Below are 24,567 nucleotides of genomic sequence, written 5' to 3'. Positions count from 1 at the left end.
GGCAGGGGGTCCCGGGGGGCTGCTGGGGGAAGAGGCCTGGTCGGGGGGGTGGGGGTGGGGGGGGCTCTGTGCTCGGCAAGCTCCCAGTGAGCGCGTTGGTTAAAAAAAATAAAATGTTAAAGAGTCAAAACGTCAGCGTGCGTGTGCGTGGCCTGCCCGGCTGTAGGTACTGCGGTCCCTTCCCTTCCCACGTGTGGCACACACACACACGTGTAACACACACACAACACACACACCCATAACACCCCATAACACACATATATGACACACACATGTAACAGCCCTGTAACACACACGTATGACACACATGTAACACCCCCATAACACACCCCTGCATGACACCCCCATGTAACACCCCCATGACCACCTGTAACACACACATGTATGACACAGACATGTAACACACGTGTATGACACCCCCATGTAACACCCCCATAACAAACACATATGACACACACATGTAACACACATACGATACACCCCTGTAACACACACAGACGACACCCCCATGTGACACCCCCGTAACACACACATGTGACACACACACATAACACACACACGTATGACACCCCCACGTATGACACCCCCATAACACACACGTATGACACACCCCCGTAACACACACAACACACATGTAACACACACATGACACCCCCATGTAACACCCCTGCAGCACACCCCCACGACACACATGTAACACACACGTATGACACCCCCATGTATGACACCGCCATGTATGACACCGCCATGTAACACCCCCAACACACGTACATGACACAGACATGTAACACACCCATGTGACACCCCCATAACACGCACCCCCGTGACACACATGTCACACACACGTATGACACCCCCCCGTAACACACACACACGACACCCCCCGTAACACCCCCAGAACACCCCGTGTAATACACACACGTATGACACTCCCGTGTAACACCCCCCTAACACACACGTATGACACCCCCCTACACACATGTATGACACCCCATAACACGCATGTACGACACACACATGTAACACCCCCACATATGACACCCCCATGTATGACAGCCCCATAACACACACGTGTGACACATCCCGTAACACACACACGACACACATGTAACACACACATAAACACCCCCATGTAACACCCCTGCAACACACCCCCACGACACACATGTAACACACACGTATGACACCTCCACGTATGACACCCCCGCGTATGACACCGCCATGTAACACCCCCCAACACACGCACATGACACAGACATGTAACACACCCGTGTGACACCCCCATACCACACACGCCCGTGACACACATGTAACACACACGTATGACACCCCCATGTATGACACCACCATGTAACACCCCCCAACACACGCATGTGACACAGACATGTAACACCCCCATGTGACACCCCCATAACACGCACCCCCATGACACACGTCACACACGTGTATGACACCCCCCTGTAACACACACACACGACATCCCCCGTAACACCCCCAGAACACCCCGTGTAATACACACACGTGTGACACCCCCGTGTAACACCCCCTAACACACACGTACGACACACACATGTAACACCCCCACGTGTGACACCCCCACGTGTGACACCCCCACGTGTGACACCCCCATGTGCCACCCCGTGCCCCCCCCCCAACCCCAGAAAGCCCCCAGGGGAGGCGTGGGGGGGGTCATCGACCCCCGGTGCCACCGTTCCCACGACCCCGACGGCGGCGGCGGGGCCCCGACCCCCCCTTACACCCCCCCCCTTAGCCCCCCCCCCTCCGCCTATCCCCGCCCCCCCCCCCCCGGTGCCGGCAGGTGCCGTCGGGAGCGCGCAGCTCGGGGGCGCGCAGAGGCGGCCGCGGGGCTTTGCGGGAGGGGGGGGGGTGCGGGGAGGAGGAGGAGGAGGAGGAGGAAGAGGAGGAGAGGGAGGAGGAGGAGGGGGGGGGCCGGGGCCGTGCAGCCGCGGTGCGGGGCGGTGCGGGGCGGGGAGGGGGGGGGGGCCGCGGGGGGGGGCCGGGATTGGCTGCGGGGAATGACGCCCAGCACAACAAAGGTGGAGTTGGGGAAATGGCATTAAAAAAAAAAAAAAAAAAAAAAAAGGGAGGGGGGGGGAGAGAGGAGGAGGAGGAGAAGAGGAGGAGGAGAGGAAGGAGGAGGAGGAGGAGGAGGAGGAGGAGGCCGAGGCCGCTGCCCCCCGCCCGCCCCGCCGGGGAGAGCCCGTGTCCCGCCCGGGCGCTCGGCACCGCCGCTGCCCTCCCCGGCCCCACCGAGGGACCCCCCCCCCGGGGGGAGGGGGGTGGGGGGAGGCGGCCGACCCCCCCCTGAACCCCCCCCCACCCCCCTTCCGCACTCCCCCCGACCTTTTTATTTATTTATTTATTTTTATTTTTTTATCCCCCCCCCTTATGCAAACGCCGCCGAGGATTGTTGCACATGTAAGGAGATTTTTTTTTTTTTCCTCCCCCCCACCCCCCCACCCCCCCCCCACCCCCCCACGCCCGCCTTTCCCTCCTCTCTCCTTCTTCCTCCTCCTCCTCCTCCTCTTTCCTCGCCACCAGTGTTGCAAAAGCAGAGAGCAATAAAAAAAAAAACAAAAAACACCCCCCCACCCCCCCACCCCCCCCAAACCCCCCCCACACCCCCCCACCCCCCCCACACCACCCCCCCCCTTTTTTTTTTTTTTTTTTTTTTTTTTTTTTTTTTTCTCTCTCCTTCCCCGAAGCCAGCAGCAGAAGCAGCAGCAGCGGCGGCGACTGGGGGGGGGGGGGGAGAAAACCGACGGGGCCGGGCGGTGTTAAAGCGAGGGGGGGGGGCGGTGTGTGTGTGTGTGTATGTACCGTCGAGGGGGGGGGGGGGGGTTCGGCCGCGGCTCCCTCTCGGCTTTTTGCTGCCGCTCCTCTCTCTCGCTTGGGGAGCGCCGAGGCTGGCGGCGGACCCCGGCGCGCAGAGCCCGGCTGATTGGAAGGAGCAAAACGCAGCGCCATGGAGGCGGGGGAAGCGCGAGCTCTCTGCGGGGACTGGAGCGCGTCCACGCCCGGGGCCAGCCGCGCTGCAGAGAGCTGGCCGCCGTTCAACCGCGCCGCTTCCCCGCCCCGGCCCTCCCGAGCCCCGCCGAGCCCCGCCGAGCCCCGGCCCCAACCCCCGCAGGTAAGGTGCCGGAGCCCCGAGCCCCGCCGCCGACGGAGCCCCCCGCGGCCGCTCCACGGAGGAGGCGCCTCGGGGTGCGCCCCCCCCCCTCGCTTACCCCACGCCGCCGCCTCCCCTCTCTCTGTACCTCCGGGAGGGGGGCTCGATGGAACGCGGACACCCCCTCTCCTATCCGCCTCCAGGCTCTTTTTGCCTTTTTTTTGCAGGGTTTTAGGTTTTTTTTTTTTGCGCCCCCGCCGGGGGACCCGAGCCGAGCCCGGCCGGGGGGGACCCCGCGCTCCTCGGTTCTCAGCCCCGGGGAGGAGGGGGGGGGGGGTGCTCGGGAAACCCTTCGCGGATTTTGGCTTTTTTTTTTATTATTTTTTTTTTTAACACACTCGGGGGGCTGAATTTATTTATTTGGGGTAATTTGTAATTTCTCCCCCGCGCGGGGATTTATTTCGGTTTTTCACGCGGCGCTTCCATTTTCTCACCCGGGGACCTCATCCCCGCCGGTCGGGGATTTTATTTTGTACGTTGGGCGATTTCATCTCATTTCATTTCATTTCATTTCATTTATTTTATTTTTTTTACGTTCGGCGACTTTACCCTTCCACTCGGCGCTTTCACCCTTCCACTCGGTGATTTTATTTTTATTTTTATTTTTAATTCGGGCCCTTTCTCTCCTCCCTTCCTTCGGGGACTTTTTTTCTCCCTTCCTTCCATCGGGGACTTCGCTATTTATTTATTATTTTTTTTATTATTATTATTTTTTTTACCATTCGGGGGCTTTATTCCGTGTGCGGCGCCTCGGCTCAGCTCTCCTCCGGGGGCCTCCTTTTCTCCTCCGGGGACCTCGCTCCTCGCATGGCGGCTCCGGGGCCCCCCCCCTCCACACCCTCTCTCCCTTCCTCCCCCCGGCCCCCTTTTTGCAGCGGGGACCCCCTTTCCCTTTTTTTTCCCCCTTTCCCTCTCCCCCCAGCCCGAACCGAGGGGCGGCGAGGCTCTGCGCGGGGGGGGGGGGCGGCGGGTGGCGGTGCTAAGGGAGGAAAGGACGAGGGGGGAGGGGGGCACCATAAGGGAAAGAAAAATGGAGCCGGGGCTCTCCGCCGGGGCCCCCGCGGGCAGGAAGCGGCCGCCGCTCGCTCCCCGCCGGGCCCCGGCCGCAGCGGCTCCGCCGTCGGGGGGCACCGCGCTGGGGCTCGGCGCAAGGGGGGAAGGCGCCCGGAGCTCGGCGGCCTCGCTGCCCCCCCCCTCCTCCTTTTTTCCCTTCCCTTCCCTGCCTTCCCCTCTCCTCCTCCTCGCTCCCTCCTCCTTCCCGCTCGCCCTCCTCCCTCCCCGGCTGCCGCAGCTGGAGCTCGGGGGCAGGCTTCCAGCGCTGCCCGCTTGTTTTTCCCCGGCCCCGGTGAGTCCCGCCCGGCCGCTGCGCCCCGCTCCGGCGGCTGCGTGCCCGGGCTCGCCCGCTCCCCCCCCTCCGCCGCCCCCCCCGGCTCTTTTTGCCCCTTTTCCCCTTCTTCTTACCCCCTTTTTTTTTTTTTTCCTCCCTTTTCCTTTTTTTTTCCTCCCTTTCCTTTTTTTTTCCTCCCTTTCTTTTTTCTCCTTTTTTTTCCCTTTTTTTCCCTCCTCTTTTCCCTTTTTTCCTCCCTTTCTCCTTTTTTTAACCTCCTTCCCCCGTTTTTTCCCTTTTTCTCTTTTTTTTCTCCCTCCCATTCCCCTTTTTCCCCTCTCCTTTTCCTTTTTTCCTCCCTTTCTCCTTTTTCCCTCTCTTTTTCCCTTTTTCCCCCCCTGCTCCCCCTTCTCCCTCTTTTCCCCTCCTTTTCCCCCATTCCCCCTTTCCCAAATTTTCCCCTTTTTTTTCCCCTTTTTTCCCCCCATCTCCCCCTAATTTTTTCCCCCCTTCCCCCCATCTCCCCTTCATTTTTTCCCCCCTTTCTTTTTTTCTCCCCCCCCTTCTTTTCTTCCCATTCTTCCCCCCCCCCCCCCGCACCGGGAGCGGGGCTCCGGCCCCCCGCTGGGTGGGTGGGGGGGCTCTGGGCTCCGCCGGGCGAGGAGGGGTCGGCGGGGGGGGGGAGGAAGAAAGAAGGAGGAGGAGAGGGGGGGGCGGCTCGGTTTGGGGGGGGGGCGGCCGCTGCTGCTGGCGGTGGGCAGGAGCCGCTCCCCGGGGGTCGGCGCGGGGAGGTCGCGCTGCCCTCGGCTCTGCAGCTGCCCGGCCGCCCCCACCGGGCATCCCCGCCCCCCCCTTGTCCCCCCCCGCTTTCCTCCTCCTCCTCCTGCTCCTTCTCCTTCCCCCAGCGGCTCCGGGGCTGGGGCTGCGGCGGTTCGGCTGCTCCCCCCCCCTTCTTTTTTTTTCCCCTATTTTTTTCCCCCCCTCCCTTATCTTTTTTTTTTTTTTTTTTTTTTCCCCGGTTCCCCCCCCCCCAGCCGCCTGCAGCCCCGGGAGGGGGGGGTTTGGCTCGGCTTTATAACCCGGGGCTGCGCAGGGAGGAGGGCGCCGAGCCCATTGTGCGCGCGGGGGCGGCGGAGGAGCGGCCCCGAGCCCCCCCCTCACCCCCCCATCCCCCCCCATCCCCGCTGCCGGTAACCGCGGGGAGGGGGGGTCTGGAGGGGATGGGGGGGACAGGAGAAAAAAAAAATAATAATAATAAGGGGGGAGGGAGGCAAAAAAAAAAAAAGGGGGGGCGATGGGGGTAGCCCCCATTGTCTGCCCGGGGGGGGGGAAGGAGAGGAGGGGGGGGGCTAGAGGGAGGCTGGAGGGGCCGGGGGGCGCCGCGGTCCCACCCGGTTCCTGCCGGAGGAGGAGGAGGAGGAGGAGGAGGCTCCGCCGCGGGGCTGCGCAGGGCATGTGCGGGCTGCCCGCCCCCGCCGGCCGGCCCCTTCCTCCCCCGCCTCCTCCTCCTCCTCCCCTCCGGCCCCCCCCCGGGCACCGGGACCCAGCCCCCCCCCCCTTCCTCCTCCTCCTCCTCCTCCTCCTCCTCCTCCTCCTCTCCTCCTCCTCCTCCCCCCCCCGGGGCCACCCCGCGCCCCCTCCCGGGGATCCCCGTGCGCGCGCACCGTGAGGCCCCCCCCCCCCCCTTCCTCTTGCCCCCCCCCCCTTTCTTTTCCCTCCCCCCCCCTCCTGCTCCGACCGCCCCCCCCGCCCCGCCCCGCGCCCTCCCCTCGGCCCCCGCCGCGATCCCACCCAGCCGTGCCCCGGCGCCGCCCCCCCGCGCCGCCGCGTTGTGACCCCCCTTTTCACCCCCCCCTTCTTATTTCATCCTCCCCCCCCCTCTTTTTTTTTTTTTTTAACCCCCCGCTGCCATCCTGCAGGGCCTGCAGCCTGCTGCTGACCCTCACTCCCCCAATAGGCTTCCTCCCCTGATGCGCCCTGACCCCCCCATCATCAACCTCCCCCCAAATCCCCCCAGGCTCGATTGCTCCCCCCCCCAGCTCTGGGGTGCCCCACTGAGGCCTCCCAGCTGCCCCCCCAGTGATCTGTGAGACCCCCCTGGGATCTGTGGGGGTCCCCCCCCATCAGAGTCCCCCCGGCCCTGCTTTGCTCTCCCCCCACCATAAAGGTGCGGGGGGGCTTTCCCAGAGCACCCCAAAGGGACATTAAGACCCCCCCCCCATGTGGGGGACTCTAATAGGATCTGCTTGTTCTCCCTTCAGGCATCCCCATTTTGGGGCCCCCTTCCTTCGGGACCCCCCTTTTGGGGGCTCCCTCCCTTTGAGCCCCCCCTTTTGGGGACTCCCTTTGCCCCACCCCTTTGGGGGGTCTGAGCCCTATTGGGTCTGGGGGCGCATGCATTTTCCCTGCAGATCCCCTTCTTTAGGCTTTTTTTGGGATCCCCGTTGGACCCTGCCCCACCTCGGGGACACCCCCACCCCATTTTTCCCCATCCATGGGGGCACCGTGCTGCCCCCCTACACCCCCCCATCCCCAATCAGCCCCCACCCCCATCTTCACAGCGCTGGCAGCATCAGGTGCGGGGAGCAAACCGGGGAGGGGAGCTGGAGAGGCGGGTGGCGTGGGTTTTGGGGGTGGGGGGTCCCGGGTGGGGCACCCGTGCCGCCCCCTTGCAGGGGGTCCCTAGCGTGGGGTCTCGCTCTGCCCGCAGAGCCCAGCGGCACTGAGCGAGGGTAGCGCGCCAGGCACCGGCGGGGACCGCGCTGGCCTCAGGCAGGTGGAGGATGAACGGCGACGCCGAGTGCCCTGCAGATTTGGAAATGACAGCTCCCAAAAACCAAGGTGAGACGCGGGACCCCCCCCCCAATACCGTGCTGGGACGCTGGGGGGGCTGGGGGGTGTGGTTTTTAGGGGAGGGGGGCGACCCATGCAGCTCTGCGCCCGACCCTACAAATCCCAACCCTACAAATCCTGATCCTCCAAGGGGGTGTTTGCCCGGCACCACCATGGGGTGCGTGGGTGCCCCCCCACCGTGGAAACGGCTGTTTTGGCTATCAGAAAGGCTGTTTTTGGGTCAGGGCTGGCACAAAGAGGTGCCGGAGCCGCCCCGCGCACATCTGGGCTGAATTAAGCCGCCGAGCCGTTACCTTGGGCCCCCGGCTTCCAGACCCCGGGATGACATCAGAGCTTGGGCTTTTATTGAAAAAGGGGGAGGAAAAAAAGGAAAAAAAAATAAAAAAAATAATAAAAAAGGGCGGCTGTGGGGATGGCCTGCCCGGGAAGAGGGGCTCTGCCAGCTCCCTACCCCAGCCTGGAGCCCCCCATGCTGACCCCATTCCCACTGTGGGCAGGTGCCGGCCCCATCCCTGTCCCCGCTGCCTCGGGGTCCCCTCTTTTTGTCACCATGGGTTTGGTGCCCTGAGTGCCGCCGGCTGCAGCACGTGTCCCTCGCCGGGTCTTTAGGGGGATTTAATTCCAGCGGGGCGGCGATCCCGATATAGAGCAGCCCAGCCGGTGCCAGCGGGGCCGGGATAAATCGGGCCCAGGCGTGGATAAATCGGGCCTGGTTCAGCCTCGGGGTGAACTCCCGGCAAGGCCTGGCCCTGGGGGGGGGGACACGTGGTCTTGAGGAAACACGGAATCCCGTTGTCCGTTTGCTTGCTAGAGGGCCGCCGAGGATGGTGAGGAGGCGCAGACCCCCAGCCTGGTCGTGGCAGTGCAGTATTTCATTCGTGGGTTTTATTATTTTCAGGGGGTTTATTATTTTTGCTGTTTGGGATGCAGCCGGCTGGGGGGGTCTCCGGGATCTGGGGGTGCCCCCAGGTGGGAAACTGAGGTGGGGGGGCTCTGCCCTGCCCTGCTGGGGGCAGGATTTTGGGGGCCTCGCCTGCCCCTGCTTGGTTTTCACGCCGTGGTTTTTGCTGATTTTTGGTTGTTTCTCCCCGATTTCCACAAGCAAATCGGGAGTCAGCCCCCGAGGCCTGAAGGCCTGATCCCGCCTCGTTGCTGAGAAATGGGTGGGAAGAGGGGAAAAGCCAAAATCTGGGCCTGGGGCATCCCTGCAGAGCGGCTTCCTTCACGGGAGCAGCTCCCGGCCGTGCTGCCCCCCCTCCATGTGTCCCACTGGTCCTTTAATGGGGTCTGGGACCCCAGGGGGGCTTCTCCCACCCCCAGCCCAGTGTGGGGGCGGCCGTGGAGATGGCTTTTTTGTCCTGGGGGAGTTGGAACAGAGAGGACCCCCCCCCAGGTGCATCCAGGGGGCTAACGCCTGGGGATGGACCCCCGAGAGTATTGGAAGGCAGGATGTATAAAAGTGGGAGAGAGAGAATAATTTGGGGGAGCTGGGGGGCACCACAGACGGGCAGTGGCCAGGAGGCAGTCCCCACAGGGATGACTGGGGGGGCACCCAAGGGTGCTGTAAGCATCACCCTGTGCAGGTGGGACCCCCGTGGGGGGCTGGGGGCCGTGCTGGACCCCCCGCTCCCCATCACCACGGGGGCCCCTGCGCCTTGACCTTGGTGGAGGTCAGTGTGGGGCGCTCCCCGTGGTGGGTGCGGGGGGGTCCCCACGCTCAGGGGGCATCGCTCCCACCCCCTGGGTGGGTTTCCCAATTCCCCCGGGACTGGTGGGCGCTGGTGCCACCCGGCCCCGGCTCCGTGGGGCTTTGCTCCGGGGTGGGTGGGTGTCAGCGTCAGTGTCCTTCTCCCCTTCCTCCTCCTCTCCTCCTCCTCCTCCTCTCCCTCTCCCCTTCCTCCTCCTCTCCCTCTCCCTCTCCCCTTCCTCCTCCTCTCCTCGTCCCCTTCCTCCACTCCTCCTTCTCCCCCTCCTCCTCTCCTTCTCCCCCTCCTCCTCTCCCTCTCCCCTTCCTCCTCCTCTCCCTCTCCCCTTCCTCCTCCTCTCCCTCTCCCCTTCCTCCTCCTCTCCCTCTCCCCTTCCTCCTCTTCTCCTCCTCCCCCTTCTCCTCCTCTCCCTCTCCCCTTCCTCCTCCTCCTCTCCTTCTCCCCTTCCTCCTCCTCCTCTCCTTCTCCCCTTCCTCTTCTTCCCCTTCTCCCCTTCCTCCTCCTCTCCTCCTTCTCCCCCTCCTGCCCCTCTCCCTCTCCCCCCGTGCTGACCCCATTTCTTGGTGCGCAGACCGCTGGTCTCAGGAGGACATGCTGACCCTGTTGGAGTGCATGAAGAACAACCTGCCCTCCAACGACGGCAGCAAGTTCAAGACCACCGAGTCCCACCTTGACTGGGAGAAGGTGGCCTTCAAGGACTTCTCGGGGGAGATGTGCAAGATGAAGTGGATGGAGATCTCCAACGAGGTAACCACGCTCACTGCCTCGGGGGGTCTGGGAATTCTTGGGGGTCTGAGCATCCTTGGGGGCTGGGCGTCCCCGGGGTCCGAGCTCCTCCGTCCCCATTGCCTGTCCCTGTAGAGGACGTGGCCCCCGTGGGAGGCATCTGGGTGCTGGGATGGGATTTTTGGCACGAGGAAACCCTGCTCACACTCGTGTCCCTTCGTTCCCCGCAGGTGAGGAAGTTCCGGACCCTCACAGAGCTCATCATGGATGCCGAGGAGCACGTGAAGAATCCCTACAAAGGCAAAAAGCTCAAGGTAAAGCCACGGGGAGGCAACGGGGGGGGGCAGCAAAAGGGGGACGGACCCTGGCTGGGGGTCCCGTGGGAGCCGTGCAGGGCTCGCCTGGCCCCGTGCCCGCGTCCCGAGGCAGCTCCGTGGCCGAGGGCCCTGGGCTCGGGCCAAATTTGGGGCAGGTTGGATGTGGCCAGACGCGGCGCCAGGAGCCTGCGGCCGAGTTTAGCCCCGGGGACACCGGGTCCTGTTCCCAGCCGGGCAGCCCGGGGGCACCGCTGCTGTGTGGGGGGGTCACTTTGCCACCTCTTTGCCTCAGTTTCCCCTCTGTGCTCGCAGCTCTGAGGGCTGGAGGCTGTGCTGGAGATGTCTGTCCAGCTCGGGGTGGGGAGCCCTTGTCCCCAACGTGTCCCCAAAGGGTTGAGCTGTCCCCACATGGGGGCTGGTTTGGGGGTCCAGGGGCTGGGAGGGGGCTGGGTTTGGCCGTGCAGTGTGCGGGGTCGCTCAGCTCTGCCCCTCTGCCCTCTCCCCCAGAAACATCCCGACTTCCCCAAGAAGCCCCTGACCCCCTACTTCCGCTTCTTCATGGAGAAGCGGGCCAAATACGCCAAGCTTCACCCCGAAATGAGCAACCTGGATCTCACCAAGATCCTCTCCAAGAAATACAAGGAGCTTCCCGAGAAGAAAAAGGTACGGCGGGGGGGCGGGCGGGTCCGGCTCCCCTGGCGCGCCGGCGCCTCCAGCTCTCCCAGTAAAACCAGCAGGGCCCAGCTCCTAGCCTGGGCAGGGCGGCGCACCCGGCTGCTTGCTCAGCCCAGCCAGACCAGTAAGGCGTCCTTACTGGTCCCAGTCCCGGTTCCCAGAGCTGTGCAGGCTGTCTGTCTGTCTGTCCCCATAGGAGCAGGCGGTGCCGTGGGGAGCCCCACGCTGGGTTAATCACATTCCAGCCCCATGGGCATGGGGGCTCGGAGCCTGGTTGCCCCAGGAGCCCCCCCCCCGGGCTGGGTTTGTCACTGGCAGCAGAAAAATGTCCTCGGTGCCCTCTCACCCACGGCTGGTGCCCTTCTGGGGCTGCCCGTGGGATGGAGGCAGGAGACTGGGGAGGGAATCCAGAGCTGTAGGGACGGTCCCAGGGCTGGGGAGCCCCCATGGGGGGCAGCGGGGCTTTTGGGGTCTGCGTGCCCCTTCCCCGTGCTGACAGCCCCCCTCTGCCTCCCCGCTGTCCCCAGATGAAATACATCCAGGACTTCCAGCGGGAGAAGCAGGAGTTTGAGAGGAACCTGGCGAGGTTCAGGTGAGCAGGAAGCACCGAGCCCCCCCTGCCGGGTGCCACCCACGAGGAAACCCCCCCAGGGGGCTGTGATTTGAAGGCAGGGGGGGAAAGGGGAGGCTGGAAAAAGGCTCCCCGAGATCAGCCCTGCTAAATGCTGAGGCCACCACCTCGCTCCCCCCAAACCCCCCCCCTGGAGCCTGGCTGCTGCCGCCCAGGGGGGTCCCAGTGCCCCCCTCCCACCTCCTGCTGCCCCAGGGGTGCAGCCCCAGGGCCTCGAGGGGATGCTCGTAGCTGGCACCCCCCAGAAGGACGGGCTCAGATCCGTCCCAAACCCCTCCTGCTCTTTTTGGGGCCGCCCTGGCATCGAGCCTGTGCAGTGCCAGCCCTGCAGGGGGGGTCACCCTTCGACAAGGGGGGGGGCTTAGGGGTGCTCCCCCTCTTACTGGCGACGTCCGTAACGCTGCCCCCGCTGGGTAAAGGGAAGACCACCCGGACCTCATCCAGAACGCCAAGAAATCCGACGTCCCTGAGAAGCCCAAGACCCCCCAGCAGCTGTGGTACAACCACGAGAAGAAAATCTACCTGAAAGTGCGCCCAGATGTGAGTACGGTGGGTGGGAGTGAGTGTGAGCGTGAGTGCTGGGGGGGGTCCCGCACCCCGCCGCCGGGGGCACGGAAGAGTTTTGGGGAGGAGGGACGCACAGGAAGACGCTAGGAGCTGCCAGCACTCCCGGTGGAATCCACAGAAGGCTACCACACACCTACAGGAGAGGCTCTGGGTGGGGCCCCCATTTCCTGCAGATTTGAAGGGGTGACCACAGCCTTCCGCACCAGGCAGGGCAGATTGCCAGCGCAGGGATTTCCATCCCTCCCGACCACCTCCGGCCATGCCCCCCACTCGCACGCACCCCCTTCCCTGGCCACGAGCTCGACTTTAATTTTTAAGCTCGAATTTAAATTTTTTTTTTAAATCCCCCTCCCATTCTTCCCCTTTTTTTGTGGGTTTTACCCCTCTGCCCTCACCTCTGGCTTTGGGTTTTCAGGCCACCACGAAGGAGGTGAAAGAGTCGCTGGGCAAGCAGTGGTCTCAACTCTCGGATAAAAAGAGGCTGAAATGGATTCATAAGGCCCTGGAACAGCGGAAGGAGTACGAGGTAGGGAGCAGCCTCGCCCCGTCCCCGCCACGCTGGCCCCCCATCTCACACAGAGCCCCCCCACCACCCCCGACACCAACAATGGCAGCAGCGTGGTCCAGCCAGGTCCCTAGCCAGAGCCCGACCTCCCCAGGCAACACTGGGGACGGGCGAAGAGCCCCAGGGGAGAGGATTTAGGGCAATTTAGGGGCTTCTCGTTCCTCCTCCTGCGGCCCCCGGCCAGGCGGGGAGCGCGGCAGCCAGCCCTGACCGCTGTCCCCGTGTCCCCCGGTGCAGGAGATCATGCGCGACTACATCCAGAAGCACCCCGAGCTCAACCTCAGCGAGGAGGGCATCACCCGCTCCACGCTCACCAAGGCCGAGCGCCAGCTCAAGGACAAGTTCGACGGACGACCCACCAAGCCCCCTCCGTGAGTCCCTTATGGTTTTTTTTTTTTCCCCCTCTCAGAGCTCTTGCTTAGGGCTGTGCAAGTCCCTTATGGGGATTTTCCCCCCAGCCTCGTGGAGCCATTGCTTCGGGCTCTGTGAGTCCCTTATGTTTTTTTTTCCCCCTCTTGGAGCCGCTGCTTTGGGCTCTGCAAGTCCTTTACGGGGTTTTACCCCCCCAGCCTCTTGGAGCCATTGCTTAGGGCTCTGCAAGTCCTTTATGGGGTTTTTATCCCCCTCTCGGAGCTGCTGCTTTGGGCTCTGCAAGTCCCGTAAGGAAGCCCCTTAAGGTTTTTTTCCCCCCAACTCTTGGAGCTGTTGCTTCAGGCTCTGCGGGTCCCTTATGGGGTTTTTATCCCCATCTCGGAGCCACTGCTTTGAGCTCTGTGAGTCCCTTATGGGTTTTTCCTCCCCCCCCCTCGGAGCTGCTCAGGAGGGGCTGCCCACCTTTGATTGCCCTTTCTGGGACCGCAGGCATCACCCCCATAAATCGTCTCCTTAAATTAACCTAAATAAATGAGGTTTGGGGTGATGCTGCCTGCTTGGGGTTGGGGCACAACCCAGCCTCCTCTCCCGCGGCACAGCCACCCCCATGCAGCGCTTTGCTGGTGCCATCCTGGGGGGTGTCCAGGTTTTTTTGGGGGGGCTTCCAGCACCCCACTAACTCCATGGGGTTGGGAGGGGGACGTGAGCATCCCGTGGGCTGCCCCTGACACCCCTTTTTTGGGTTGTAGGAACAGCTACTCGCTGTACTGCGCCGAGCTGATGGCCAACATGAAGGACGTGCCCAGCACCGAGCGGATGGTGCTGTGCAGCCAGCAGTGGAAGCTGCTCTCCCAGAAGGAGAAGGACGCCTACCACAAAAAGTGCGACCAGGTGGGCAGCGGGGAAGAAGGGCAGGAGGAGTTTGGGGTAGGGAGGAGCACCCCCCCCCGGCCTTCCTTGGGGCCGGTCCTCGGTGTCCCCAAAGTGTCCCCTCCCTGGGTTGTGTGCACGTGGGAGCAGCACGTAGTGGGTGGGGGATGCTGGTGGTGGTGTTGTTGTTGGGGGGGGGGATCAGCGAGCACACGAGGCAGCAGTAGGGCTGGGGGGAGATCTCTGCATAACCCCGTGTCCCCCCCTCTCCCCCCCCCAGAAAAAGAAAGACTACGAGATCGAGCTGCTCCGCTTCCTGGAAGGGAGGTGAGCCAAGTGGAAAACTACAAACGGGGGTGCCTGTACTGGGGGGGGCTCACACAGCACATTAAAGGGGGTGCCCTGATTCTGCCCCGCTTTGCTCCCCCAAAACCGGGGGCTCTACACCACGGGGGGGTGCACATGGGTGTGATCCCCGGAGCCTGAACCCCACGGGGCACGGGGAGGAAGCCGGCAGCGTGGGAGGAAGGGGGGAGGCTGCGAGCAGCGGAGGCTGCGCGGGTGCTGCCAGCCTCTCGCTTCCTTCCCTCGGCCACAGCGTGGGTGGGGGAGCTCCCGTGGCCCCCCCAGCCCCAGCACTGCGGACGTGACGTGGCCCCAGCCCCGTTGGCGAGGGCACGGGGTGGAAAACCCAGCGGGAGCCGTGCACCGGGGGCACGGGGCGTGGAGATGGGGAAGGTGGATGGTGCCCGGGGAGGGGGTGGCGAGGTGTGGGGACCCCCACGCAGTGGGTTTTGGGGCTGAACAGCTCATGCTGCGGCCTCTGCAGCCGGGTGAGAGCTTTGGTGCCCTGTCCCCGGTGTCCCCAGTCCCTAATTGCCCCAGCGCCTCGTTAGGGTCATGCCTGGAGCCCTCTAACCACGTCTCCCCCCCCCTGCACCCCAGAGCCTGCCCGAGGAGGAGCAGCAGCGGGTGCTGGGCGAGGAGAAGATGCTGGGCAGCAACCGGAAAGGTGCCACGAGTCCTGCGTCCAAAAAATCCTCCCCAGAGACCGGCAAGGTGAGAGGGGAGCGGGGTGGGCACGGCACGGGGACATGGCACGGGGTGGGCACGGGATGGGGACATGGCACGGGGCGGGCACGGCACGGGGACATGGCACGGGGTTACTGGCACCCCAAGGTGCCCTGCGGGTCCTGCCATGTGCTCGCCCCCACCCACGCCCCGCGTGCCCCCCAGGCCAGCTCAGAGAAGCCCAAGCGGCCCATCTCGGCCATGTTCATCTTCTCGGAGGAGAAGAGGAAGCAGCTGCAGGAGGAGCGGCCGGAGCTGTCGGAGAGCGAGCTGACCCGGCTGCTGGCCCGCATGTGGAACGACCTCTCCGAGAAGAAGAAGGTCGGTGCCCCCCCCACCTCCATCCCCATCCTGCACCCCCTGGGGATGCCGCCTGTCCCCATCCTGCTGCCAGGGGCTCAATTTGCCCCCCTCCAAGCTGGGGGGGTCACCCCCTGGGAGCGTCACGGTGCCAGCGAGGTGCCGGTGCCGGTGCCGCTGGCTGTGCCCGCTCCGTGCAGCCTCGTGGCTTAAAACCCTGCAGCACCGAGAGCGAGGGCACCTGAATTTAAAGGCTGGAAGGTTGGGGGTCCTGAGTATCTCAACATGGTGAGTGTTGGTGAGTGCAAAGGCGTGTGTCTCCATGCTTGAGGGCCTTCCCCTCTGATGGGTTTGTCCCCCAAGCAGGACTCTGCCCCTCTGAGGTTACACCAATTTGTGGTTTCCACCATCTGATAGATTCCCAACTCTGCCCCTCAATGGGATTTGTCCCCCGCGAGGTCACAGTTCACCCCTTATGGATTTCGCCCCCGGACATGGGGTTTGTACCCCCTCGTGACATGGGTTTCTGCCCCCATCGCAGGGTTTGTGCCCCCATGGTGTTTGTGCCCCTGCTGACCGTTCACCCCTCACCCCCCTGCCCACCTCCCCGCAAGCCAAGTACAAGGCGCGGGAGGCGGCGATGAAGGCGCAGTCGGAGAAGAAGCACGGCTCGGACAAAGAGGAGCGCGGCAAGCTGCCCGAGTCCCCCAAGACAGCCGAGGAGATCTGGCAGCAGAGCGTCATCGGGGACTACCTGGCTCGTTTCAAGGTGGGGAGAGACCCTGACCCCCCCCGGTGACCCCCCCCCGGTGGTACCCGCGTGCCCTTGGCGCGTTTAACCCGGTCCCTGCCGCAGAACGACCGGGGGAAGGCGCTGAAGGCGATGGAGGCCACCTGGAACAACATGGAGAAGAAGGAGAAGCTGATGTGGATAGAAGGCGGCGGAGGACCAGAAAGCGATACGAGGTGGGCTCCCTCCCCCCCCCCCCCAAATCCCACCCCCCCTGCCCCAGATCCCCGTGCCGCAGCCTCACCGCCCTCTCTCTCCCCAGTCGCGGAGGAGCTGAGCGATCATCTCCACCAACTCCAACGACGAGAAACCCAAGGAAGCCCCCATGTGATTGCGGCGGGGATGGGGGAATCACACCCCCACCCCCCCCCGAGCATCCCCGGGGCTGGAAATTGGGAGGTTGGGGAGGAGCTGTGCTGTCCCTTGGACCGCGGGCGCGCTTTGGGCACGAGGGGTGCTTTTGGGGCACCTCGCCCCCCACCACCACCCTGCCTGACCCCCCATTTCGGTGCCCCCTCCCCACCCTTGTGCCCCTTCCCCCCAGCAACCTAGGAAGTTCTCCCAGGAGCTGCTGTCCAACGAGGGCCTTGACCTGCCGCTGAAGAAGCAGCACATGGTGGAGATCGGCAGCCGCTGGCAGCGCATCTCGCAGGGGCAGAAGGAGCACTACAAGAAGCTGGCGGAGGAGCAGCAGAAGCAGTACAAGGTGCACCTCGACGTCTGGCTCAAGGTGGGGGCCACCGACACACCCCGGGGGGGCACGGACCAAGGGGGTGCGCGGTGCGGTCTCTGACCCCGAAAAAACGCCGGTTTCAGACCCGTTTGGGGCAGTTTTGAACCTAAAAGGAGGCTGGTTTTAACCTAAAAGGGGCTGGTTTTTAACTTGTAAGGGGTGTTTTTTTTAACCTAAATTAGGTGGGTTTTTAGCTGAAAGGGGGCTGGTTTTTAGCCAAAAGGGGTGTATTTTTAACCTAAAGGCGGAGATTTTTTACCTAAAAGGGGTGGTTTTTAACCTAAAGGTTTTTTTTTTTCACCTAAATTTGGTGGGTTTTTAGCCAAAAGGGGCCAGTTTTTAACCTAAAGGGGTGTTTTTTAACCAAAAGGGAGCTAATTTTTAACTTAAAAGGGCATTTTTTTAACCTAAAACTGGTGGTTTTTAGCCCAAATTGGCCGGTTTTTAGCCAAAAGGGGTGTATTTTTAACCTAAAGGCGGAGTTTTTTTAGCCAAAAGGGGTGGTTTTTAACCTAAAGGGGCTGTTTCTTTCACCTAAAGTTGGTGGGTTTTTAGCCAAAAGGGGCTGGTTTTTAACTTGTAAGGGGTGGGGTTTTTAACCTAAATTAGGTGGGTTTTTAGCTGAAAGGGGACCAGTTTTTAGCCAAAAGGAGTGTATTTTTAACGTAAAGGCTGAGATTTTTTACCTAAAAGTTTTGGTTTTTAACCTAAAGGGGCTGGTTTATTCACCTAAAGTTGGTGGGTTTTTAGCGAAAAGGGGCAGGTTTTTAACCTAAAGTTGATGGGTTTTTAGCCAAAAGGGGCCGGTTTTTAGCCAAAAGGGGTGTATTTTTAACCTAAAGACAGAGATTTTTTACCTAAAAGGGGTGGTTTTTAACCTAAAGGGGCTGTTTCTTTTTAAAGGGGCGGGTTTTTCAACCTAAAACTGGGGGTTTTTAGCCAAAAGGGGTGTATTTTTAACCTAAAGGCGGAGGTTTTTAGCCAAAAGGGGTGGTTTTTAACCTAAACAGACTGTTTTTTTTCACCTAAAGTTGGTGGGTTTTTAGCCAAAAGGGAACTAGTTTTTAACTAAAAGGGGCGGGTTTTCAACCTAAAGTTGATGGGTTTTTAGCCAAAAGGGGGCCGGTTTTGAGCCAAAAGGGGTGTATTTTTAACATAAAGGCAGAGATTTTTAACTAAAAGGGTTGTTTTTTAACCTAAAGGGGCTGTTTTTTTAAAAAGGGGCGGAGTTTTTAACCTAAAGCTGGTGGTTTTTAGCCAAAAGGGGGCCGGGCTTTAGCCAAAAGGGGCTGGGTTTTAACCAAAAGGGTTGTATTTTTAACATAAAGACGGAGTTTTTTTTTTTTACCTAAGAGGGGTGGTTTTTAACCTAAAGGGGCTGTTTTTTTAAAAGGGCCTTTTTTTTTTAACCTAAAGCTGGTGGTCTTTAGCCAAAAGGGGCCAATTTTTAACCAAAAGGGGGCTAATTTTTAACTTAAAAGGGCATTTTTTTTAACCTAAAACTGCTGTTTTTTAGCCAAAAGGGGCCGTTTTTTAGCCAAAAGGGGCGTATTTTTAACCTAAAGGTGGAGTTTATTTACCTAAAAGGGACGTTTTTTAACCTAAAGGGGCTGTGTTTTGTTTTGTTTTGTTTTGTTTTTTAACCTAAAGGGTCTTTTCTTTTAACCCAAAGGGGGTGGGATTTTTTTAACCCAAAGGGGGCAGTTTTTAAGCAAAAGGGGGTTGTTTCTTTTACCTAAAGGGGGTGTTTTTAACCTAAAACAGCTTGTTTTAACCTAAAAGGGCTTTAACAAAATGCACATTTGGGGAGGGGGGCCCTGCGCGAGGCGCGCTGTCCCTGACCCCCCCCCTTCTGTCCCTGACCCCCCCCCTTCTGTCCCTGACCCCCCCTCTGTCCCACAGAGCCTCTCGCCCCGGAGCGGGCTGCAGACCCTCCAACGTCAGTCCTTGGGGGGGGGGGGCTCAGGGTGGGTTTGGAGGGGGGGGCACAGCCACATCCTGACCCCCGTGGGGCCATGCAGGAGGTGCGCCAGGCTCGGGGGGCCCCCACCGTCGGGGTCGGGGGTGGGGTTTTCTCCATGCTGGGGGGGGGCGCTGCAGCTCCGCCCGCTATTCGAACTCAGATCTTTGTCCCCCCGCCAAGACGACATAGGGAAGATCCGGGGCCCCAACCCCAAGATGAAGCCCACCATGCAGTCCAAGTCGGTGAGTCCCGCGGGGGCGCGGTCCCCAGGGGGGGGGCACCACGGGTGGGGGGCAGCAGCACGAGCCCCCTCCCCAAATCCCACCCCAAATCCCACCCCAAATCCTGCCCTGCTCGGGTTTTGCTCCAGGAGCTGTTTTTTTGGGGACATTTTGGGTATAAATGGGGAAAAACGAGATGAGGGTGGGGGAAAAAAAAAAGCCAAAAGCTCGTGGGTGAGGATGGGGAGCCCCGGGGGGTGCCGGCGTCCCCAAAAACACCGACCCCCCCCCACAGGAGTCAGAGGACGACGACGACGAGGAAGAGGAGGAGGAGGATGATGATGAAGATGAAGACGACGATGATGACAACGGGGACTCGTCGGAGGAAGGCGGCGACTCCTCGGAGTCCAGCAGTGAGGAGGAGAGCGAGGACGGGGACGAGGTGGAGGCTGCGGGGGGGGGGACACACACACAGGTTTTTTTTTGGGGGGGTCACGCTCGCTCGGCCCCCTCCCCTTCTGCGGGGACAGGGCTGTGGGGTGGGCGTGGTGGAGGGAAAAATGAAATATGAAATAAGGAAAAATGAAATGAAATCAGGAAAAAACAAAATAAGGAATGTCAATGAAAAAGGAAAATTGAAATAAAAGGAAAATTGAATGAAAGGAAAAATGAGATAAAATGGAAAATTGAAATTAAAAAAGGAAAAATGAAATTAAAAAAAGGAAAAATGAAATAAAAAAGGAAAAAGGAAATAATGGAAAAAATGAAATAAAAAGGAAAATTGAAATAAAAAAGGAAAAATGAGATAAAATGGAAAATTGACATAAAGAAGGAAAAATGAAATAAAATAAGGAAAATTGAAATAATGGAAAAACGAAATAAAAAAAGAAAAGTAAAATAAAAAAAAAGGAAAAATTAAATCCAATCACTGGGGGGCGACCGGGTGAAATGGGGGGGGCACGGTGGCGCTGGGGTGTCCCCGGGGGGGGGCAGCGGAGGGAGGGTGGGCGGAGGCAGTGCGGGCGGGAGCAGTCATGGGCGAGCCCCACACACACCCCCCCAACAAAACAAAAAAAAATCCCAGCGAGCAGAACAGCCCCCACGCCCCCCAAACCCCCCCCCGCCCCCCACCATGCCCCCCGGCGGGCGGCGGTACTGAGTGTGGTCTCGGCTCCGTTTGCGGCAGTGGGGGTGCCGAGTTCATGCACCAGGGGCAGAGCTTCCCGCCGGGCTCCGCAAATGGGAGCCTGAGTGCGGTGCTGGGGCCACAAACCGTGTCCGTGCCTTGTGCCCCCCCCCCCCCGCAGGTGAGGCGCCCCTTTCCCCCCCCCCCCCATCCCCAAAAAAAATCCATCCCCCCCCCCCCCCACACAACCAAGTAGTTTTCCCCAATTTGGGGGGGGGGCAGAGGTGAGGGTAGGGCCCCGCGGCCGCGCTGCTCCGCACCCCCCCCGGGTGTCCCCGTGTCCCCCCAAGCCCATTTCCCCCCCCCCGGCACCCCCCTGGGCACCGCGCTGGGTGAGGGGGGGCCACAGACACACACATAGAGAGGGAGAGTGAGGGGGAGCCGCGGCCCTGCGCGGCTGAGTGTGTCCCCCCCTTTATTTTCGCCCCCAGAACGACGAGGACGATGAGGATGAGGATGATGAAGACGAGGACGACAACAACTCGGAGGGCAGCTCCTCCTCCTCCTCCTTCCTCGGGGGACTCCTGACTCCGACTCAACTGAGCCCCCCCCCCCAATCGCCCCCCTTCCCCTTCACCCCATTTTTTCCTGCCCCCCCATTCTTCCTTTCACCCCCCTCCTTCATCGTCCTCTTCCTCCAGAAGGCTGGAGGGACCCCCCCCACGCTCACACTACGGGGAGGGGGGGGGAGAGGAGGGGGGCGAGCCCCGTGTGGCGCCCCCCCCGGATTCCTCCTCGTTGAGGGGGGGGAGGGACGTGATTTTTTTTTTTTTTTTTACGACGTTATTATTATTTTTTTTTTTTAATTTTTTTTTCCCGGTCGTTATTTTTGGAGGTTCGCCCCCATTTCCTCGCCAGCTCCCGGACTTTTCAAAGAAAACGAGAAAAAAAAACAAAAAAAAAAAAACAAAAAGTAGGAAAAAAGAAAAAAAACGACCACAAAAATCCCCTTCCCCCCCCCCCACACACACTTTTTTTTTTAAGAAAACGACGAAAAAATCAACGAACAGGAAAAAAAAAAAAAACTTAACCCCCCCCCCCCAAAACCCCCCCCCCCCCGAGCCCCTTCCTGGCCGGGGTGCGGGCGCGAGCCGAGCTGCTCAGGACTCAGCCGTGGGGGGTGATGCCCCCCAGTAAACCCCCCGGCCCCGATTCCCCTACGTGCCCCCCCCCCCGAATTTTTGGGGGCCCCCCCACCTTGCTCAGGAGCTTCCGGTCCGCACCAAGCGGGGACTTTTTTGGGGGGGGGGGGGTTGAAGCGCGGGCTGGGTGGGGGAGTTTTGGGGGAGGTTTGGGGTGGGAGCTGCCCCCATCCACTCACAGTGACCTGCAGAGGAAGACAGGGAGAGGCAATCTGGTGGGTGTTATTAATATATATTTATTTTATTTTTTTTTTCCTTTTTTTTTTATAAACAAGAAAAATCCCATTTTTCTTTTTCCCCCTCATCCCTACCCCCAGCGCTCTCTGTTTCTCCCCCCTCCCCGTCCATCCCCGGTGAAGCCGCTCCTCTCCCTTCACCCTTTGGACCTGGTGGAGTCCCCGCCCCCCCCCTCCGCCCCCCCCCCACTGTAAATATTGGTGCGGTTTGGGTTCATTTTGGGGGTTCGATTTCCCCCCCCGCCCTGTGGGGGGGGGGAACGGGGCCGTGGGGACCGGGGTGGGTGCATGGGGGGGCCCTGGCGGCCCCTTGGATGGTAAAATTTCCCCTTTTCAGAGACAGCACGGCAATTGAGGGCCCACCTCCCGCAGGCTCTGGCCCCTACAAAACGCCCCCGGCCCCCAATCTTTTTTTTTTTGGGGGGGGGGGGCGTAAACTCTCTCATCCCCCCCCCCAAATCCTGTCCTGGAGAGGGGCTGGGATGGGGGACAGGGCTTTGAGGGGGCTCTGCAGGGCCCCCCCCCCCCCCCCAGGATGGGGGGGTGGGTTGGGGGGGCTCCTTGTGTGCTTTGATTTAGCCGTTTCTTTCTTTTTTTGACCCAAATCTCAGCTTGGGGGGGGGTTGTCTATTGGGGGGGGGACATCGAGGGCTCTTTTGGCTGCGGGGGGAACCCTCCTACCCCCCATTGTGTCCCCCCCCACCCCAGCCCCACTCCCCCCAAAGATTTCGGGTCACCCCCCAACCAACCGGGGACCCCCCCTCAACGCCGTGGGGGGCACGGCCTCTCCCCTCAAATCGGGCTGAAAAACGCAGTTTTGGGGAAAATTCCCCTGCAAAAAAGAAAGAAGGGGGGGGGGGCTCGCCCGGTGCCCCCCGCGCGGATGGCCTGGTGTCCCCCCCCCGGACCGCGGCCGAAGAACCCCCCCCCTCCATGTCCGTCCGTCCGTCCGTGTCCCCCCCACCCCAAAAAAAAAAAAAATTCCCAAATTTTGCATTCATTTTTTTCCCACCCCTCCCCAATTTTCAAAATCCACCCCCCCCCCCATCCCCTAAGGGGACCCCAACACTTTTCTCCGCCCCCCCCCCCCCCCATCGTGTTTTAGTGGATGTGTTTTTAGTACGATAAAAACGACAAAAAAAAACAACAAAAAAAAGGCAAAAAAAAAAAGACAAACACCGTTTTTTTTTTGGCATTTTTATATTTTTTCTGTATAAATTCAAAAAAACTGAAAACTACAGCACCGAGCAGTTGGAGGAGGCATTTGCGCTGCGAGAGGATCGAAGCTCAGTGCTTTTTGGCACATGCCACCACCCAGCCCCGGGGGGGTCCCCGAGGTGGAAGTTCTCGTGAATTACTGCCTTTAAAAAAAAAAAAAAAAAAATACACTTCTTTTTAATATTTTAAGGTCTTTGTCAGGTTTCTAAAATACAGAGTGATTAAAAAAAAACATGACAAAATCATTTCGGCTTTGTATGGCTAAGATGTGTCTGATTTTGCCCTAATATGGTTCGCTTGGTTCGACTGTTTTGAGCTTTTTGGGTTTTAGGATTTTTTTTTCCTTTTTTTTTCGATTTTTTTTTTTTTGTATAATAAAGTGAAAAACGCTGTTTCTGTTCTCATGTCATTTCTACCAAAAATAAAAAAAAAAAAACATTTCCGGGAAAAAAAACAAAAAACACAAAACTGACCCAATAGGGCCGGGAAGTCATTTTTGGGATCTGGGGGATGTATCCTGGGGGTGTATGGGGCTGGGGGGGGGTTATGGGGGATTGGGGGCCCTCTGGGGGCAGGGGCTGCGTGGGGCTGTTGGGCGAACATGGGGCACTATGGGGGCCATAGATCCACAGGGGCTCTTTTGGGGGGTCATAGGTACCCTATGGAGAACTGTGGGGGTCCACAGGGCCCTGCAGGAGGCATTAGGGGCACTATTGGGGAGCTGGGGGTCCATCAGGGGCATTATTGGGGGGCAGAGGGGCATTATGGAGGGGCTGGGGGTCCATAGGGGCCTATAGGGGGGCCATGGGGCTTTGGGGGTCCTATAGGGGGTCCCAGAGTCCATGGGATCCTATAGGGGCCCATGGGGGAGCCATAGGGGCCTATAAGGGGGGATAGGGGGCCGTGGGCTTGTGGGCCCTACACAGAGGACAGGGGGCCACAGGGCCTTATAGGGGGCCCATCGGGGCCTGCAGGTGACATGTGGACCTATAGGGAAGCTGGACGTCCGCCAGGGCTCTCCAAGATAATTCAGACTGTGGACCTGGGTGACCAGGACCTCTGGGACCTGAAGATGGTGGGGGCCCTGCAAGGGGCCCATAGGGGCCTATAAGGGTGGGTAGGGGTCCATGGAACCTCTGGGGGTAGCGGGCCCTGCAGGGGAGGAGGCATAGTATCTATGGGGGCGTTAGGATTTACAGGTGGGACATAAGGAACCTGTAGGGGAGCTAGGTGCATAGAAACCCTTGTGGGGTGCAGGTATGGGGACCTTATATGGGGCTGTAGGATCTATAGAGCCCATAGGGGGCCCATAGGGGCCTATGAGGAGGCGCTCCATAGGGGCCCTATATGGGGTCTGTAGGGTCTCTATCAGGTGTTCTAAGGGGCCTATAGGGCACATGGGTCCATAAGGGGCCCTAAAGGGGTTCCTTAGGGGCCCCTATAGTGGGTTCTTAGGGGCCTATAGGGGGTCCCGGGGATCCGTGGGGGCCCTATAGGGCCGTGTAGAGGACGGGGTCCATAGGGGCCATATGGGCGGTCTAGGGGGGCTCCATGGGGTCCATAGGGCCCTATGGGGGTTGTCGGGTCTCTTGGGTCCATAGGGCCCTATGGGTGGTCCTTGGGGGCCTATGGGGGTGTCCCGGGGATAATGGGGCCTATAGGGGTCCTATGGTGGGGGCTTTAGCGGGGGATATGGGGGCCCTATAGGGGGTCCTGTGGGGGTCCATAGGGCCCCTATAGGGGTCCATAGGGCCCCCATAGGCCCCCCCAGCCCCCCCAGGCCCCCCCACGGCCCCTCCAGCCCCGCCCCGGCTCCCCGCAGCCCCTCCCCCTCCCCCAGCCCCTCCCCTTCCCCCTCTCCCAACCACGCCCCCTCCCCCCTCCCCCTCCCCCAAGCCGCCTCTCCCC

At 60.8% G+C, this 24,567-nt stretch overlaps 1 protein-coding gene across 1 annotated transcript; it reads left to right on the top strand.

Annotated features, from left to right (window-relative positions):
- Positions 1-2,833: 2,833 nt before the first annotated feature.
- UBTF (upstream binding transcription factor) lies at positions 2,834-21,796 on the top strand. Its single transcript, XM_072028645.1, is given in 22 exon segments — positions 2,834-3,151; positions 7,228-7,358; positions 9,648-9,823; positions 10,033-10,116; positions 10,627-10,782; positions 11,322-11,386; positions 11,845-11,965; positions 12,408-12,518; positions 12,795-12,928; positions 13,679-13,820; positions 14,080-14,120; positions 14,744-14,858; positions 15,036-15,192; positions 15,785-15,939; positions 16,027-16,176; positions 16,505-16,690; positions 18,596-18,660; positions 18,817-18,898; positions 19,173-19,319; positions 20,495-20,579; positions 20,582-20,622; positions 21,779-21,796. Coding segments are annotated over 21 exon segments (2,289 nt in total). The 5' UTR covers positions 2,834-3,151; positions 7,228-7,300.
- The last annotated feature ends 2,771 nt before the right edge of the window (positions 21,797-24,567 follow it).

This window comes from Anas platyrhynchos, chromosome 28 (assembly GCF_047663525.1).
Source record: "Anas platyrhynchos isolate ZD024472 breed Pekin duck chromosome 28, IASCAAS_PekinDuck_T2T, whole genome shotgun sequence".
In the NCBI taxonomy this organism is placed as follows: domain Eukaryota; kingdom Metazoa; phylum Chordata; class Aves; order Anseriformes; family Anatidae; genus Anas; species Anas platyrhynchos.
Note: the sequence above shows the minus strand (reverse complement) of the source record. Positions and strands in the feature narration are given on the sequence as shown.